The 18,968-nt window shown below is 40.2% G+C and overlaps 1 protein-coding gene across 8 annotated transcripts in view; it reads right to left on the reverse strand.

Annotated features, from left to right (window-relative positions):
* Nucleotides 1-918: 918 nt before the first annotated feature.
* egln1a (egl-9 family hypoxia-inducible factor 1a) overlaps nucleotides 919-18,968 on the reverse strand; it is a 104,764-nt gene continuing 86,714 nt past the window's right edge. For 2 of the 8 annotated variants that reach the window (XM_072251063.1, XM_072251061.1), the window contains 3 exons: nucleotides 17,267-17,403; nucleotides 5,002-5,069; nucleotides 919-2,429 (listed from right to left, as the gene is read on the reverse strand). In XM_072251063.1, the coding sequence (XP_072107164.1) occupies nucleotides 2,368-2,429; nucleotides 5,002-5,069; nucleotides 17,267-17,403 (267 nt within the window). In that variant the 3' untranslated portion in view covers nucleotides 919-2,367. Of the gene's footprint in view, nucleotides 2,430-5,001; nucleotides 5,070-10,875; nucleotides 11,297-16,866; nucleotides 16,957-17,266; nucleotides 17,404-18,968 lie in introns of those variants that run through there. The other 6 variants (XR_011884991.1, XR_011884989.1, XR_011884990.1 and 3 more) reach the window with 6 other exon arrangements.

Here is an 18,968-nt window from a genome sequence, read left to right on the forward strand (position 1 = left end):
CGTATCTATACTCATTTGCTTCTACCACGCCCCAACTCACGTGACAGATTACCATAATAAATGTGCCATATTGAGGTGGAGTTTATAGCTAAGTAGAGAGGAATGCTGTGTATTTAATATTACTGTAATATTTGAATAATATTATAGTTTAAGCATTTTTATTGTTACATTATTCATTATGGGTTATCATTAAAATACATAAATTGTATACATCATTATACCACTACAACATATGTTTGTGCCTCACTAAAAGTAAAACTATGAAGTGTACACATTATTCCAGGCTCCATGTTTTTCTTTCGATTAATTGTTTGTTTTGGAGTTACAAAACGTAACAGCAACCCTTCATAGAAAAATAAACTCATTTTATTTCTGAGATATTCCTCTTCTGAGAAAGTCAATTCAAATCAGTCTGATTTTTAACATAACTTTTTAGTCAGGTTTACAACTTGGAAGCTGATGTAACTATTTGTAACCAGGCAAAATTAATAGGTCTCCATTCTCCTGTGTTTCTTGTACTGAATTATTATTAATCTTTGCTTTGTCAAATGCCAACTTAACTCCACCATGGAAGGTCCTAAACTGAGCTGTGAAAGGAGGGGGTTAGTAATCCCATTCTGTAAAAACAACGAGCTACAGAAATGCCAGCAGTAGTTCCAATAACCTCATCCCTGGGAGAGGAAAGATCTTCACTTACAAGACGTACGATGTCACGTGGTGAAAGTGGAAGCCACAGGGCCGATTAACCTTCAGCCCAGGACTGAGGACTCTGGGCAAAGTGCCATCAGCGGCCTATGCCCCATTAGGGGTGATGAGCTTAAGAAGAAGAAATGTGTCCTCCTTAAAATACATCAGCATAACTAGTCGTATTTTCCCAATACCACATTAGACTCATCGTCAAAGTAATAAAACACTTGGTTTCAGTAAACAATGATAAAGTGTTTAATTTTTTTTGCAATGTTTACAAGCTGGCAATTCATTTCATAATTAACACTTTGTATTATAATGTTCAACAATACCAAATAGCAGTTATTTATGTGCATGCTATGGAATCTTTAGCTATACGGCCCTCATGTCACAGGGAATTTGAAAATATACTGTCAGAAAAATCAGTTTAGTGCTTTACCATGTGGAAAAGGCAACAATGTTCCACTGTGGCAACTCATCTGTAAGTGCTGAAAGCATTTGATATTGAGTTACATAGATGCAGAGTCAGCAGAAAATATTCAAAATCAGTCCATTCAGAAAATACATGGAATTTAAAAAACTGTACAAAATCAGTTCACTGGTTTATTGTTATTTAAATAATAACTGGAGAAAATGAAAATGAATTTTCATGCTACTGATTAACAAAACACCGTTTCAATGTACAATAAAAAAGCATCCAAACCGATTAAGAATTTGACATCTTGGTAGAGATTTTCTAACTGGTTAATAATTCAAAAATGATTTTTTCAACCAATTTTTTTTAGGAAAAATGATTGATACAATCATAAGTAGTTTGTCCTATTTATCGCCCAAATTATAATTTTATGTTTAAAACTAAAATCTTGTTCAGTCTCTGTCACATATGGCACCTCACAATTCATTAGGTAATAATCTTAGCGGATGATCTGCTGTGAATTCATTAAAAACAAAAAGTGGGCACTTTACCCATGATTACAGTCATAAAATTAAAATAAGTGATAAAACTATGAAAGCATGGGTAAAATGGTTACAGAATGGAATAAGCCAAGGGAAATAACAGAGAAACAGATCATTTGGATGGCTGGAATGCATGCATTTGTTGCTCAAAACTGGAGAACACTGTTTTTGTTGTAAATACCACTTGTGACAAATGGCTACAACTAAAGTTGTATTGGAGTACAAGATATATTACGAAGTATTTTCTCACCAGTGACTGAATTTGAAATCAGGAAGAAAAAAATTAATACTTTTTGTCATGATTACCATTACTGCAGAATTAACATAAGCTTAATTTTTTATCTAACATAAGCTTACATTTTATTCTTCAAATTATTCCCAGATTAATGAAAAATAGGAATTAGATTCTATGACTAATAGACAAGGCATGACAAATGGAAAAATAACATTTGAATAATTTCTAGCATTTCTGCGTCACTCCATTGCAGGTTGGGTATTTTTGTTACTGTTAAAACCACAGCACTTTTCACAGAAAACAAAGAAATCCAGGAGATAAATGAAAATAATACAAAGCCTTGCCATTCAGGATCCATTCTTGCATGATATTTTGTTGCTGAATTTCCATCTTCAGTCACAAACTGTAGGTATTGTATGCTTCATCCACTCACTTGGCAACATTCACGAAATAAATCTTATATCTCAGTGGAAAAGGAGAAGGAAGTGTCAAACTTCTTTTAAATTGTGTTTCGAAGGTTTATTTAATTCAACTTTTACTCCCTTTTCACCTGTAGCCATAAAGAAGTAAAATAAAATAAAATGTGTACCTCGTTGCAGAAACTAAATAAGCAGTATATATAAATTAAATAGAAATTATTCTCTTTGCGCTTATTTTACTCATCTCCATTACTCCAACCTTCAAGCACAAGCAGAATGGCCTCAGTCATGAAACTGTCATATGATTTAACTAGAAAGAAATACAATTCCACAATGCTGTGTTAATAAGATTACATCCTTAGCAATAGTCATAATTTCTGTCACCAAGTAACTCTTCCGAGACTTCATGAGATTCACCACATAAACCTGACAGAGTTCTGACCACAATTAAATTTGCATTTCGAAGAAACAACCATTTGTACCACTTTTTTTTTTACATTGCATTTCAGTCAGAATATTCTGTGCTGATACCTGGGTCTTGCACAACTTAACTTGCACTTTGGAGCTGGAAAATCTTACATTTGCCTTTTTCAAACAAAAAGAAAAAGTAAACCCAATGAGACAAATAATATTATTAGGGAAGATCCCCGAAAACACTTTTCCCAAACCACAGATTGGCAAGTGGTGCATGAAGTCAGTGCAAACTTAATGACTGGGAAGTGAGGATTGCCATGAATCTTGAATGCTCACCTCCAATAATTGTATTCCCTCCACTACAATGACTTGAAGTCTTGTCTCAAGAATATACTCAATGTCACCTTCATTTTCTCTTCACAAAATTCTCAGGGGAAACAATGATGTATAAAGTAATGCAATAGTCATGCAGTTTGTTGGGCTTAAATACTCCACCAATAGGATAAAAGCCAAGGAAAAAGACAGCAAGCAACTTGAAGAATCACTAACTCAAGGTCTCTTAAATAATACACCATTACGATTCAGGAAAATATTGGCATTCCTTGAGTAACCCAAAAATTAAATTCTGCAACTTCCTACTTAATAATAAGATGTGCTAGACTCTCAGAAGGGTTGTACTATATGCCTTTGGCAATTTCAATTATAACCATCAGCTAACAATCATAGAAACCATATTTAACTGTTTCTTGCACACAGTGACATTCTTAGATAAATTCTGATGATTCAAAGTGATGATTCTTTTTATAAAATAACTTCCTTATTGAACCAGCATCTGTGAATGTACACTGAACACACAATAGATAGTCTAATCCCACATTCTGCTGTATTCAGATACTGTTTACTTGCTTTCAAAAGAAAATAAAATTGAACTGGAAAAAAAGGACTGTTATTGTGACTCACTTGGAACTGAAACATCAATAACTATTTATAAGAACAAATAATTAGATTTAGATATACAGGGAAGTACTGTAACAGGACATTCCAGAAAAAAATGAACTCATGCTGCCAAATTGTACCCATGTGACCTATATTAACCTACTAACTCATACATCTTTAGACTGTGGGAGGAAACCAACATGGTTACAGGAAGAATGTATAAACTTCTTACAGACTGTGGCGGAATTGAACCTAGGTCAGCGGCGCTGTAATATTGTTATGCTCACTGCTGTCTCAATTAGCAAAAATCTTAAAGACTGCTAACTCTAAGTAAAAGGGAAATTGACTTTGAAACTCAATCTGGTAGAGTTTCCATTACAACTGCTAAAATATTATATTTATAATAGTTTAAAATTTCTGGTCATTATAAAAAGTTATGAGGTGATGGACTTCCCTGATGTAGGGGAACAAACTTCTGATAGTGAATCAAAATCAAGTATAGTGTTATTCTGTCACTTTTCTCATGTAATAAACACTACAAAACCAAAAGTGGGAGTAAACTGAAGGCCTTGTTCATTCTTTAGAAATTGCTAATATAATTTCAAATTTATGTAAATGAAAATAATACTGCAAATGTATGGAGCTAGGAATTACTTTGGAGTTTAAACTGAAATACATAGTTAAAAATAAAACAAAAGTACAGATAGTATAGGTGGGTTAGAATATCATCACTCACAAGTCAACAAGTTAAAATGATCAGTTAGGCTCTAGAAAGACCAATAGATGGGAGTATCCCATTTTCTGCTGGAAAAAGGCAATAGAAACATGTAGTTAATGGTACTGAAAGTAGATATTAATGCAATATCAGAGTGAAGATGAAGCACTGGTTCCCCAGTTGGAGATCAGAGTTACAGAAACAGGTCGTGTCACAAAGCAGAGGAAGAGCTTAGACCAATCGTTTAATGAACTACTAACTCATGGGTACATCAGAGATAAGTCCTACTTTCGTTAAAGAATTTTTTCTCCAATTGCTATACATGTACCTGTGTAGGAGAAGTGAACATCATTTCAGTACATATTTAGAAATGACTGTGCATTAGATCATTGACTGTACATTGAATGACTGTACATTGACATAATATTTAACATTGTGTAACAACTCAAACAAAGAGCTTTTATAAAGCTATTGAAATAAAAATGTAATAGAAAAACATTGGTGTCACTTTCAATTGATAATGTCTTACAATTTACATACAGGCCAGTAAAATTCTTAAAATTTCAGGTATGGCCATTTAACTTCAATATCATACACTGTTCTTTATAAGTGTAAGTACTCAGATGATGCCACTATACCTGTTGAATATTTGTCCTTAGCTCGTGTTCGCTCATCTGCATCAAAATACCAGACTGTTATGGCGTACCTGAAATTTAATACAAAAGTAGTTAATGTTCCTCTATATCATCTTTATACAGGCTGTTCATCTTAACTCAAAACTATGAACTCAGACATAATCCAGAGTGAATAATCAATGAAAATATTTTGTGTGGATACTGATGGACAGTTTTGTTTCTAAACATTAGGATTCAGTCCTTAGATACTCCGATGAGAGACATTTTGAAGTTCCTCTCTTCAAAATTTGTCTCCCCATTCCTTGTTCAGTACTTCCTGATGAAGGGACTTGGCCCAAAATGGGACTTCATAGATGCTGCTTGATCTGCTGAGTTCCTTCATAATTGTGTGTGTTTTCTTAGGTAAGAAGACCAAGACTGTACAAAATACTCCAGGTGCAGTCACCAAAGCCCAAAACAATTGCAATTAAATGTCTTTATTCTAGTATTTAAAACCTCATGCCTTCCTAATCACTTGCTGTGTCTTGACATTGACTTCAGAAACTTGAGTATAAGAACATTTTGACCCCTTTGAACTCATCTCTCGCCTTTTAAAAATCACTGCTTTTCTGCTTAGTGCATCATTTCATATCTCCCACCTGCCATGTTTTCACCCACTCAGTTTGTCATTATGATGTTCTTTGCATCATCCCCTGTATTCACAAATCCACCTGTTTTAGTATTGTTAGCAAACTACAGCATTTGTTCTCAACCAAATCACTGACATAGGTTTATGAAAAGCTGAGACCCAAGTACCACTCCCTGAAATACCACATTAGTCATAACCTACAATTGATTTATTCTCATTCCTCTGCTTTACCTCTGATAATTAAATTTTAATCTGTTATCAGTATAGTACCTCCAATTCCATGTGGCGCAACCTTGTTATTCAAACTTTTGTGCTAGATCTTTTTGAATATCTTCTCAAAATCAAAATATATACCACATCCACTGGTTCCCACTTATCTTTTCTACCTATAATCTCATCAGATTAGTTTAACATGCTTTTCCTTCCATAACTCCATGGCCCAATTTTATTTGTCTCTTCAGGGCACTCTGTTATCACATCCTTCACTGCCATTTGTTTCGAAAGGATTTCAATATCCATAATCATCCAGGTAGGCCGAATGTCTCCGCCTACTCCTGCCCCACTGTACTCGTTTCTTCATACCCCCTTGGTTCACTCCCTTCCCATCTACATCTGCGACACTTCTCATACTCTCAACCTCCTCACTAACTTTCAATTCCCTGGCCCTGACCACCACATTTTCACCATGGATGTCTAGCCCCTACACATTTCTATCCCCCATCAAGAAGGCCTTAAAGTGGTCCGCTTCTTTCTCAATAAAAGAACCAACCAGTTCCCCTCCACCACCACCCTCCTCTGTCTGGCAGAACTAGTCCTCACCCTCAACAATTTTTCCTTTGGCTCCTCCCGCTCTCTCCAGACTCGAGGGGTAGTCATGGGCCCCAGCTATGTCTGCCTTTTCGTTGGCTATGTAAAATAGTCCACGTTCCAAGCTTTTCCTGGTAGTGCTCCCCAAGTCTTCCTCTGCTACACTGACGACTGCAAGCTTTTCCTGGTAGTGCTCCCCTACTCTTCCTCTGCTACACTGATGACTGCATTGGCGCTACTTCATGCACCCATGCTAAGCTCGTCAATTTCATCAACTTTATTCACTTCAAAATATTATTGGCTACCCACTATAAGTTTCAATTAATTTTAGGGCCTCTATTGTGAATGGCGATTGATCTTGTGAGTAAGGAATTCAAACATGTACAATTTACTATGATCAATATCTATAACTGATAAGCTAATTCTGTATGAAAATAGCAGTTTTCTGTTCAGGCTGACGAACAGTGTGGGTGACAGAGGCCACGCTGACCTCCTTGTGCACAAGTAAAATAAAAAGAATGCTTGAGTCATAACGGTACATGTGTTCTGGGCCCAGTTTTTTTATTTTTATTATCAACGACGACAGTTACTTTGACACCGACCTTTTCACTCATTTGCACTAATCCCATTTACCCATATGAGACCTATATCAATAGGTTTCAATTGGTACATTTAATGTCAGAGAAATGCATACAATATACATCCTGAAATTCTTTTTCTGACCTTCAATACCTTGCTTAATCACATGGCAGTCTAAATATCTCTTAAATATAGTTATTATATCCGATTCTATTACCACCTTTGGCAATGTATTCAGCTATCAACTACTGTCTCGTACCCCTTTACAAATTTCTCCCTCTCTCCTTAAACTTATACCATCCTGTTTTTGATATTCCTACCTCAGAGGAATAACAGCAATTGCATCTCCATACCCCAAGTGCTTCGTGTAATATTTTTGCACGTCTAAAAGGTTACTATTCAGCCCCCTTTCCTCCAAGGAAAACAAGCCTGCTGTATGTGAAATCCTCTAATTCAAATGACGTGGACTCATGGAACACTACAGCACAGAAACAGGCACGTCTGCCCATCCAGTCTGTGCTAAACTATTAATCTACCTCATTCCATCAACCCGCACCTGGACCACTGCCCACCATACCCTTCCTATCCACATACCCATCCAAAGTTCTCTCAAATGTTGAAATCAAATACCATATCTACCATTTCATCTGGAAGATCGTTCCACACTCTCATCACCCTCTGAGTGAAGAAATTCCCCTTCATGTTCCCTTTAGACATTTTACCTTTCAACGTTAACCCATGACCTCTAGTTTTCGTTTCACCCAACCTCAGTGGAAAAAGCTTGGTTGCAATTCCCCTATAAACCCATACACCTCATAATTTTGTATACTTCCATAAAATCTCTCCTCATTTTTCTACACTCAAGGAAATTTAGTCCTGACCTTACTCTGTAACCCGGGTCCTCAGGTTCTGTCAACATCCCTGTAAATTTTGCTGCACTCTTTCAATCTTATTAGCAATTTTCCTGTGACCAAAATTGAACATAATAATTCAGATTAGGCCACTTTAATATAAGTTCCCAACACCTGCACGCCATACCTTCATTTATGAAGACCAGTGTGCCATAAGCATCTTTACAGCACCTTTTGTGTACCCAGATCCCTTTGTTCTACCATACTCCTCGGTGCTCACCATGCAATAGGTTTGTCCTCCCATGTGCAATGCCTCACAATTGTCTACACTGAATTCCATCTGCCATTTTTTAGCCCATTTGTTCAGCTGGCCTAGATCCTATTGCAAGCTTTATAGTCATTCTTGCTGTCCACTACACCCCCAATCTTGGTGTCATCAGCAAATTTTTCCACCGCAACTTGCCTCAATTTCTTTCGAAAACCAAGGTTCTCCAAACCTGCTATCCTTGCCTTTTATTCTGACAGGAACATACAGATTCTGTACACTCAAAAATTCATTTTTGAAGTCCTCCCACGTACCAAGCAAGCACACTTCTGTAAGAAAACAATCTGTCCCAATCCACGCTTGCCAGATCCTTTCCTTTACCATCAAAATTGGCCTTTCTCCAATTTAGAATCTCAACCTAAGGACCAGACTTATCCATCTCCATAATTATCTTGAAACTAATGGCATTATGATCACTAGATACAAAATGTCCTCCTGCATAAACTTCTGTCACCTGCCATGACTCATTCCATAATAGGAGGTATAGTATTGCACTCCCTCTAGTTGGATCCTTTATGCACTGATTAAGAAAACTTTCCTGAACACCCATGACAAACTCTATCTCATCCAGCCATTTTACAGAAACCCTAGTCAATATGAAAAAAGTTAAAATCACTTACTATCACAACCTTATGTTTCTTGCAACAGTCTGTGATCTCTCTACAGATTTGTTTCTGTAAATCCAGTGAACTGTTGAGTGGTTTACAATATAATACCATTAATGTGGTCATCCCTCTCGCTTTAATCCCTCCCATTCCGTTACAAAAAAAACAACCCTGGAATACTGAGGGGCAACCAAGTCTCACTAATGGCTACAATGTCATAACTCAATGTGCTGATCCATGCCCTAAGCTATATTCACCTTTCCTACAATACTCCTTGCATTGAAATATACACAAATTAGAAAATTACTCCCACCATGTTCAATCTTTCGATTCCTGACTTTGTATGTATGCTAAACAAGATCTTTCCCCACAGCCACTTCACTATTTGCTCAGGCGATCTGGTTCCCATCTCCTTGCAACTCTGGTTTAACCCCCCCCATGCAGCATTAGCAAATCTTCCAGAAAGGATATTAGTTCCCCTCTATTCAGGTGCAAATTGTCCCTTCTGTACTGTTCCACCTTCCCTGGAAGACAGCCTAATGATCCAGAAATCTGAAGCCAGCTCTTGCTCCTGCACCATTTCCTTTGCCATATCTCAACTGTATTATCTTCCTAATTCTAGCTTTGCTAGCACGTAGCATGGGTATCCATCCGGAGAACATAACCAACCCTTGAGCTCCTGTATTTTAACTTGCACATAACCTGGATGGCACAATAGCGTAATGGTTAGCACAACACTTTACAGTACCAGCAACCTGGGATCAATTGCCACCACTGCCTGTAAGGAGTTTGTACATTCTCCCCAAGACTGTGTGGGTTTCTTCTGGGTGCACAGTCCAAAGTCTAAAGATGTACCAGTTAATAGGTTAATTGGTCATTGTAAATTGTCCTGATTAGGCTAGCGTTATAGTGGGAGTTGTCGGCAGTGTGGCTAGGACCAGAAGGGCCTATTCTGCACTGTATCTCAATAGAAATAAAATTAAAAATAACCCTTTGAACTCACTTCTCAGGACCTCGTTACCCATCCTACCCATGTCATAGGTACCAATGTGGACCACAACCTCTGGCTGCTCACCCTCCCACCCAGGAATGCCAAGAACTTGGCCTGAGGTGTCCCTGATCCTGGAATCAGGGAGGCAACATACCATTTGGGAATCTTGCTCTCGTGCATAGAACTTCCTCTCTGTTCCCCTAACCAATGAATCCCCTGTCACTACAGCTTGCCTCTTCTTTCCACCTTTCCTTCTGAGCAACAGAGCCAGACTCAGTGCCAGAGACCTGACTGCTGAGGTTTTCTTCTGCTTGGTCATCGCCCCCTCCAACAACCCCAAAGCAGAATGCCTGTTGTTGAGTGAAACGGCCACAAGGGTATTCTGTAGTGGCTGTCTATCCACTTTCCCCTCCTGATAGTCACTCAGTTATCTGTGTCTGCACCTTGAGTATAACAACCTCCCTCTATGTGCTGTCTCCTGAATGATCGGGAGTATATCCAATTCCAGCTCCAGTTCCTTAACATGGAAAATTTCTGAAAGAAGCTGCAGCTGGATGTACTTCTTTTGCAGGTGTAGTTGTCAGGGACACTGGAGGTCTCCCTGCCTTCCTACATCCTTCAAGAGGAGCAGGACATTATCCTGTCTGGCAACCCCACTGCCCAAACTGTGCAATAAGAAAGGTAAAACAAACAAAGAAAAAAAAGATCTACCTACAGCCTATGCTGCTTGTTGCCGAAACCTCTATGAGCCAAAGCCTGAACTCACCACTCTAACATTTACCCACTCCCACAATAGCCACTCTGCTTAAAGCTAACTTTTTTTTATTGACCCTTACTAAGAGCCTAATTGTGCATCTATTCAGGAACTGTGGTGTGCAGAATGTCCCAGCTGCCCCAGCTTACTTCTCTTCAACTCCTTCATGCTTTGCAATCCAAACTCTCCTCATGAACTGTGGCACACAAAATGCTGATGAATTTCCTGAAGTGTGGCAATCAAAACTGCACATGATACTCTGGGTAAAGACATACCGAAAGCTTTTCGGAAGTTCGCTTTATGCCACTTCGCTTTTACGAAAGACCTACATTAGTACCTGTTTTCGCTAACTGAAAGAGATCAGAAGAGGATTTCCGCTTCTACGAGAAAAGGCGAAAAGCGAAAATAGCGTTCAACGTTTGTCTTGTCTTAAGTCAGTTATCTTATTTGTCATTTAGCACCCTTTGCTGGTAGTTTTATATAGCAGTCATTTTGGTCATGTGATCTGTGTCTCTAGTTGATGACATCATCAGTAGGCGTCGAGACAGTTCTCCATGTAGAGTTGAGGGAGAGCTTGTGCCTTTTCATTCAACATCATCCTGATGTTCAGGTTTTTGAAAGCATCATCGGTATGTAAAAGTAATCTTTGGATTTATTATTTATTGATGCATATTTCTACAAATCAGAGATATTTGAATGGTTTGTGTGCAGATAAAATACAGATGGAATATTCATGCGGGCCACATGTTCTGGCTAACCTGTAGTGAGAAAATGTGCATAAGATACATTATATGTAGCAACATTTTGCTTACCAGTAGCCTATCTTCATGATATATTTGGAACACAGTATCTTGTGTATTATTTTGCCATAGTTGGATGCATCAGCAAGGGAGATGAGGTTGAGTACAGGGCTACGGTAGGAAACTTTGTCACATGGTGTGAGCAGAATTATCTGCAGCTTAATGTGAAAAAGACTAAGGAGCTGGTGGTAGACCTGAGGAGAGCTAAGGTACCGGTGACCCCTGTTTCCATCCAGGGGGTCAGTGTGGACATGGTGGAGGATTACAAGTACCTGGGGATACGAATTGACAATAAACTGGACTGGTCTAAGAACACTGAGGCTGTCTACAAGAAGGGTCAGAGCCGTCTCTATTTCCTGAGGAGACTGAGGTCCTTTAACATCTGCCGGACAATGCTGAGGATGTTCTACGAGTCTGTTGTGGTCACTGCTATCATGTTTGCTGTTGTGTGCTGGGGCAGCAGGCTGAAGGTGGCAGACACCAACAGAATCAACAAACTCATTCGAAAGGCCAGTGATGTTGTGGGGATGGAACTGGACTCTCTCACGGTGGTGTCTGAAAAGAGGATGCTGTCCAAGTTGCATGCCATCTTGGACAGTGTTTCCCATCCACTACATAATGTACTGGTTGGGCACAGGAGTGTATTCAGCCAGAGACTCATTCCACCAAGATGCAACACAGAGCGTCATAGGAAGTCATTCCTGCCTGTGGCCATCAAACTTTACAACTCCTCCCTTGGAGGATCAGACACCCTGAGCCAATAGGCTGGTCCTGGACTTATTTCATAATTTCCTGGCATAATTTACATATTACTATTTAACTATTTATGGTTTTATTACTATTTATTATTTATGGTGCAACTGTAACGAAAACCAATTTCCCCCGGGATCAATAAAGTATGACTATGACTATGACTATTTTGTATCATTTGTGGTATATTTAATGCTTGCCTTTTACTTAACCATAATGGGAATTTGGACACCTTTTGATTGTATGTTTTTCTTTCTGTCAGTTTTACCCTACCGCCAGTTGCTACATAAAAGAAAGTCAACTTGGAACATCATTGTCAGCGTGGTAATTAGGGATGGAATTTATCTGCCTGTCAATTCATGCAAGGCGTGTGAAGAGGACAGGACAGCGTTTGCTTTGCAGCGAGCCATTATAGAGGCAGCGCGCACCTCGAGCAACGTGAGTGGTGCCGCGAAGCTCCTTCCCTGGGAACTACACTCAGCATCAAGCCGCCATAGCTTTGAACTGTGTCTGTGAGCATCTGTGCTTTATCTTGATTTATTTTGTGCATCTGTTAGCAGATGTGTCCTAAGGTATCAGAAAATCCTAAGAGAGCTTGTAAGGGTGTTATGCTTAGTGTAAAACTGGACGTAATTAAGTGTTTCGATCGTGGTGAATGACATAAAGACATTGTGCATGCGTTGAACTTGCCTGCATCCACCATTCGTACTATTTACACACTGATGCAATTGCAAGAGGAAAGGATACGAATCGAAACCGAACACAATAGTGAACGGCCCAAAGGTGAAGTCGTCCAGGAACTGAACGTGAAACACTTTCGCTATGATCGCTACGTGAGATTTTCGCTATGATTGACAGTGCTCACTGTCTTCCTGATTCTGGTAAGTGAAACTACACTGTACATACATTATTTCTACTTTATATAGGCTGTGTATTTATCATATCATTCCTGCTTTTACTATATGTTAGTGTTATTTGGTATGATTTGGTAGGTTATTTTTTTGGGTCTGGGAATGCTCAAAAATTTTTCCCAATAAATTAATGGTAATTGCTTCTTCACTTTACGCCAGTAAGCGTAAAGGAGGGGGGCTGGCGGTTCTGGTAAATAACAGATAGTACAATCCTGGGCATATTACAATCAAAGAACGGGTCTGTAGCCCGGATATTGAACTTTTTGCTGTTGGACTCCGGCCATATTATTTGCCAAGGGAAATCTTGCATGCAATTGTGGTTGTTGTGTACATCCCTCCCTCGGCCAACCCGTCGTCGGCGTGTAAAATCATTTACACCGTCATAGCCAGACTACAAACCCAGCACCTGAGTGCCCTCATTACCATCTCGGGTGACTTCAACCAGGTTATCATGGCTAGAACACTGCCCAACTTAACACAGTATGTGAGCTGTACAACTGGAGGGGAGAGGACTCTGGATTTGATGTATGCTAACGTTAAGGATGCATACAGCTCCTCTCCCCTCGCCCCACTGGGAAGGTCAGATCACAACCTGGTACATCTAAAACCCTGCTACGTGCCTCTGGTGAAAAGTAAACCTGCAACCTCGAGGACAGTAAGAAAATGGTCAGAGGAGGCTTATGAGGCGCTCCAGGGTTGTTTTGAGGTGACAGACTGGCAAGCACTCTGTGAGCCACATGGAGAGGATATTGATGGGCTCACAGAGTGCAACACTGATTACATCAACTTCTGTGTGGACTGCAATGTTCCAACAAGAACTGTCTTTTGTTATTCAAATAACAAGCCATGGGTAACAAAGGACATTAAGGACATCCTGAACGCTAAAAAGAGGGCGTTTAGAGATGGATACAGGGAGGAGCTGAGGGCAATACAGAGGGACCTGAAAGCCAGGATCAGGGAGGCTAAAGACAGGTACAGGAGGAAGCTTGAGTGGAAACTCCAGCAGAACAACATGAGAGAAGTCTGGAGGGTGATGAGGACCATCACTGGGTTCTGGCAAACTAGCAACAGAGGAACGGAAGGCAGTGTGGACAGGGCCAATGAACTTAACCTGTTCTTTAACAGATTTGACAGTGCGGCCCCTGTCCATCCCACACATGAGCCATCTGTTGTCGGCCCCCAACCAACACATATTCCACTCTCCCCTCCTACTCCTCCTCACAGTCCCCCACCCTGCTCTCATGACTATACTCCCTCCCCACACGAAACCACCACGGTGGGCTTCACAGCTGAACAGGTGAGAAGACAGCTGAAACGCCTCAACCCAAACAAGGCTGCAGGACCGGATGGTGTCAGTACCAGGGTGCTCAAAGCCTGTGCCCCTCAGCTATGTGGAGTACTTCGCCATGTCTTCAACCTGAGCCTGAGGCTCCGGAGGGTTCCTGTACTGTGGAAAACGTCCTGCCTCGTCCCTGTGCCGAAGACACCGCGCCCCAGCAGCCTCAATGACTACAGACCGGTGGCATTGACCTCCCACATCATGAAGACCCTGGAGAGACTTGTTCTGGAGCTGCTCCGGCCTATAGTCAGGCCACACTTAGATCCCCTCCAGTTCGCCTACCAGCCCCAACTAGGAGTTGAGGATGCCATCGTCTACCTGCTGAACCGTGTCTACGCCCACCTGGACAAGCCAGCGAGCACTGTGAGGGTCATGGTTTTTGACTTCTCCAGTGCGTTCAACACCATCTGCCCTGCTCTGCTGGGGGAGAAGCTGACAGCGATGCAGGTGGATGCTTCCCTGGTATCATGGATTCTTGATTACCTGACTGGCAGACCACAGTACGTGTGCTTGCAACACTGTGTGTCCGACAGAGTGATCAGCAGCACTGGGGCTCCACAGGGGACTGTCTTGTCTCCCTTTCTCTTCACCATTTACACCTCGGACTTCAACTACTGCACAGAGTCTTGTCATCTTCAGAAGTTTTCGGATGACTCTGCCATAGTTGGATACATCAGCAAGGGAGATGAGGCTGAGTACAGGGCTACGGTAGGAAACTTTGTCACATGGTGTGAGCAGAATTATCTGCAGCTTAATGTGAAAAAGACTAAGGAACTGGTGGTAGACCTGAGGAGAGCTAAGGTACCGGTGACCCCTGTTTCCATCCAGGGGGTCAGTGTGGACATGGTGGAGGATTACAAATACCTGGGGATACGAATTGACAATAAACTGGACTGGTCAAAGAACACTGAGGCTGTCTACAAGAAGGGTCAGAGCCGTCTCTATTTCCTGAGGAGATTGAGGTCCTTTAACATCTGCCGGACGATGCTGAGGATGTTCTACGAGTCTGTGGTGGCCAGTGCTATCATGTTTGCTGTTGTGTGCTGGGGCAGCAGGCTGAGGGTGGCAGACACCAACAGAATCAACAAACTCATTCGTAAGGCCAGTGATGTTGTGGGGATAGAACTGGACTCTCTGACAGTGGTGTCTGAAAAGAGGATGCGGTCTAAGTTGCATGCCATCTTGGTCAACGTCTCCCATCCACTACGTAATGTACTGGTTGGGCACAAGAGTACGTTCAGCCAGAGGCTCATTCCACCAAGATGCAACACAGAGCATCATAGGAGGTCATTCCTGCCTGTGGCCATCAAACTTTACAACTCCTCCCTTGGAGGGTCTGACACCCTGCGCCGATAGACTGGTCCTGGACTTATTTCATAATTTCCTGGCATAATTTACATTTTACTATTTAACTATTTATGGTTCTATTACTATTTATTATTTATGGTGCAACTGTAACGAAAACCAATTTCCCCCAGGATCAATAAAGTATGACTATGACGATGACTATTTTGGCTTAGGGAAGGTTTCATAGGAGCGCTGTACTTTCGAATAGTGGGGGAAATTTGTATCATTGTTTTGTACAAATGCAACATAATGTCCCAAATTTTATATTCTATAAAGGAGAATTTTTTTTTTTTTTTAAAAAAAGAGGTGCAAAAGGACTTGGGAGTCCTTGTGTAGGATTCCCCAAATGTTAATTTGCAGCCTGAGCCTATGGTGAGGAGAGCACATGTGATATTAGAATTTATTTGAAGAGAACTGGAACATAAAAGCAAGGATGTAATTTTAAGACTTTATAAAGCACTGGTGAGGCCTCACTTGGAGTATTGTGAGCAGTTTCGGGCCCCTCATGTTAGAAAGGTTGTGCTGAAACCGGAGACGGCTCAAAAGAGGTTCATGAAAATGACTTCAGGATTGAATGGCTTGCCATATGAAGAGCTTTGGATGGCTCTGAGCCTTTATTCACTGGAATTCAGAAGAATGAGGGGGGACCTCATTGAAACCTATCGAATGGTGAAAGGCATTGATAGAGTGGATGCGGAGAGGATGTTTCCTGTGATGGGAGACTCTAAGACCAGAGGATACAGCCTCAAAATCAAGGGCATCCTTTTAAATCAGAGATGAGGAGGAATTTCCTTGGCTGGAGAGTGGTGAGTCTGTGGAATTCGTTGCCAAAGGTAGCTGTGGACACCAAGTTTTTATGTATATTTAAGGCAGAGGTTGATAGATTCTTAGTTGGTTAGGGTACCAAGAGATACAGGGCCAAGGCTGAAAGGAAAAAATGGATCAACCATGATGAAATGACAGAACAGACTTGATGGGCCAAATGGCCTAACTCTGCTCTTATGTCTTATGGTCTTATAAAGGCAAGCATGCCATATGCCTTCTTCATCCTCTATTTACCTGTGTTGCTACCATCAGGGAACTATAATCTTGAACCCCAAGATCCCTCTGGAAATCAACATTCCTAAGCAGTTTACCATTTACTGTATGTGTGCTGCCCAGTTCACTTCCAAAAGCAGTACCTTGCACTTGTCAGAATTAAATTCCATACATCAACGCTCCATCCAACCTTCCATCTCATTTATGTCCTGTTCGATCCATAAACAACCTTCCTTATAAAAACACAAAAAGCTTGTATAAGACTGGAATTTACATAACAAACACAGAGATATGATTACTAATTTTGTTGTACAATTCTGATATTCCTCCAAATGGTTATGCAAATTCAAGTCTCACACAAGCCAGCATCAGTAAAAAAACTGAAGAGTTCCTAAAAAAAACACTGAGCAGATACCAGCTTAATTAAGCATTGTCCTTCTGATAGAGGCATCATATTGCATACAATCCTGAAATCAAATGTAAACAAGGGTTAAAAATGTGATCAGACTTCAGCTGCCAGTAAAGACACTTCATAGAACTTACCTTGTGGCATAAGCTGACTGTACTTCATGTGGATTGCGTCGATCAGACCAAAAAAACAGGAGCCTGTCAAACTTTGGTTCAATATCAGCAAACTGTGATTTGCCTTCTGGAAAAATTCGAAGAATACCTCCATTCACCTGTAAGGTAAAGGAAATATTCTATTAGTTGCATTAATTTGTGCATTTCCTCTAAAACTGCAGGAGCTGGATACAAAGCATGGCATCAATAAATAGGAAACATCTGTAATACTTAAGCTATATGCAATGTTTAATTAATAACTACAAGTGACAATAGTGATCCCAAGTATCATCAGTGCAACATATTAGACACAGGATGGCATTCTGAAAACTGAATCCTTACATTTGTGATTGGGAATTTATCAGAACTTTCCTCACTTGCTGGTGTGATGGGGAAAAATAACTGAGTCACCTGTTTGGTAGTCAGAATTTGTAGTTGTTTGCTATTTCAGAATTAAAATTGTATCCTTCCTTTGAGCATTTGTTCACATACAAATGTGAAAGGACAAAAATTTGTTACAGTTTTAGTAGTTTTGTATATTAAGTTACTTTTCTGCCTCTATTACTCCAGCCAGTAATCATACAAAAAGATTGTCCTGGATATATTCAAAGAATAGATCAACAAAAAAAGTATACTTTTAAATTCAAATATTACAATTTGAATAAATGAAACTCCATACTAATTGTAATAATTTTCAGTGCCTGTTGAATGAAAGTAATTCATACATTGTTGTATTAAGAATGCATTTTGCTGAAATGACAATCCACCTACTATGTGACTATGTGAAAGTATAGAAATATCATATCAATGAACTTGAAAGAACTAGATGAACCTGATGATGAAGCAGCACACTTCAACCAATAATTTCTGAGTTTAATCACATTAGCTGACTTAGAATATAAGACAATAAGAAATAGCAGAACTAGGCCATCCAGCCCATTGAGTCTGCTTCACTATTTCATCATGGCTGATCCACTTTCCCTCTCAACTCGATGTTCTTGCGTTCTCCTTATCACCTTTCACACTCTGACCAATCAAGAAACTATTAATGTCTGCGTTAAATACACCCAAGACCTGGCTTCCATGGCCACCTGCGGCAATGAATTCCACAGATTTACTACCCTCTGGCTGAAGAAATTCTTCCTCATCTCCATTCTAAATGGACATTTTTCTATTGACGCTGCACCCTCTGGTCCTAGACTCCCCCACTATAGGAAACATCTTCTCCACATCCACTCTATCTAGGCCTTTCAACATTCAATAGGTTTCAATGAGATCCCCCCCTCATTCTTCTAAATTCTAGTGAGTAAAGCCCCAGAGCCATCAAACACTCCTTATACGATAACCCTTTCATTCCTGGAATTATTCTTGTGAACCTCCTCTGAACCCTCTCCAATGTCAGTATATCCTTTCTTAGGATAAAGGGCCCAAAACTGCTCACAATACTCCAAGTGAGGCCTCACCAGTGCCTAATAAAACCTCAGCAGTACAACTTTGCTTTTATATTCTAGTCCTCTTGAAATGAAGGCCAACATTGCATTTGCTTTCCTCACAACTGACTCAACCTGCAGGTTAACATTTCAGGAATCCTGCACGAGGACTCCCAAGACTCTTTACATCTCAGATTATTAAATTTTCCCCCCCATTTAGAAAATAGTCTATACTTTTGTTCCTTCTACCAAAG

This window comes from Mobula birostris, chromosome 2 (assembly GCF_030028105.1).
Source record: "Mobula birostris isolate sMobBir1 chromosome 2, sMobBir1.hap1, whole genome shotgun sequence".
In the NCBI taxonomy this organism is placed as follows: domain Eukaryota; kingdom Metazoa; phylum Chordata; class Chondrichthyes; order Myliobatiformes; family Myliobatidae; genus Mobula; species Mobula birostris.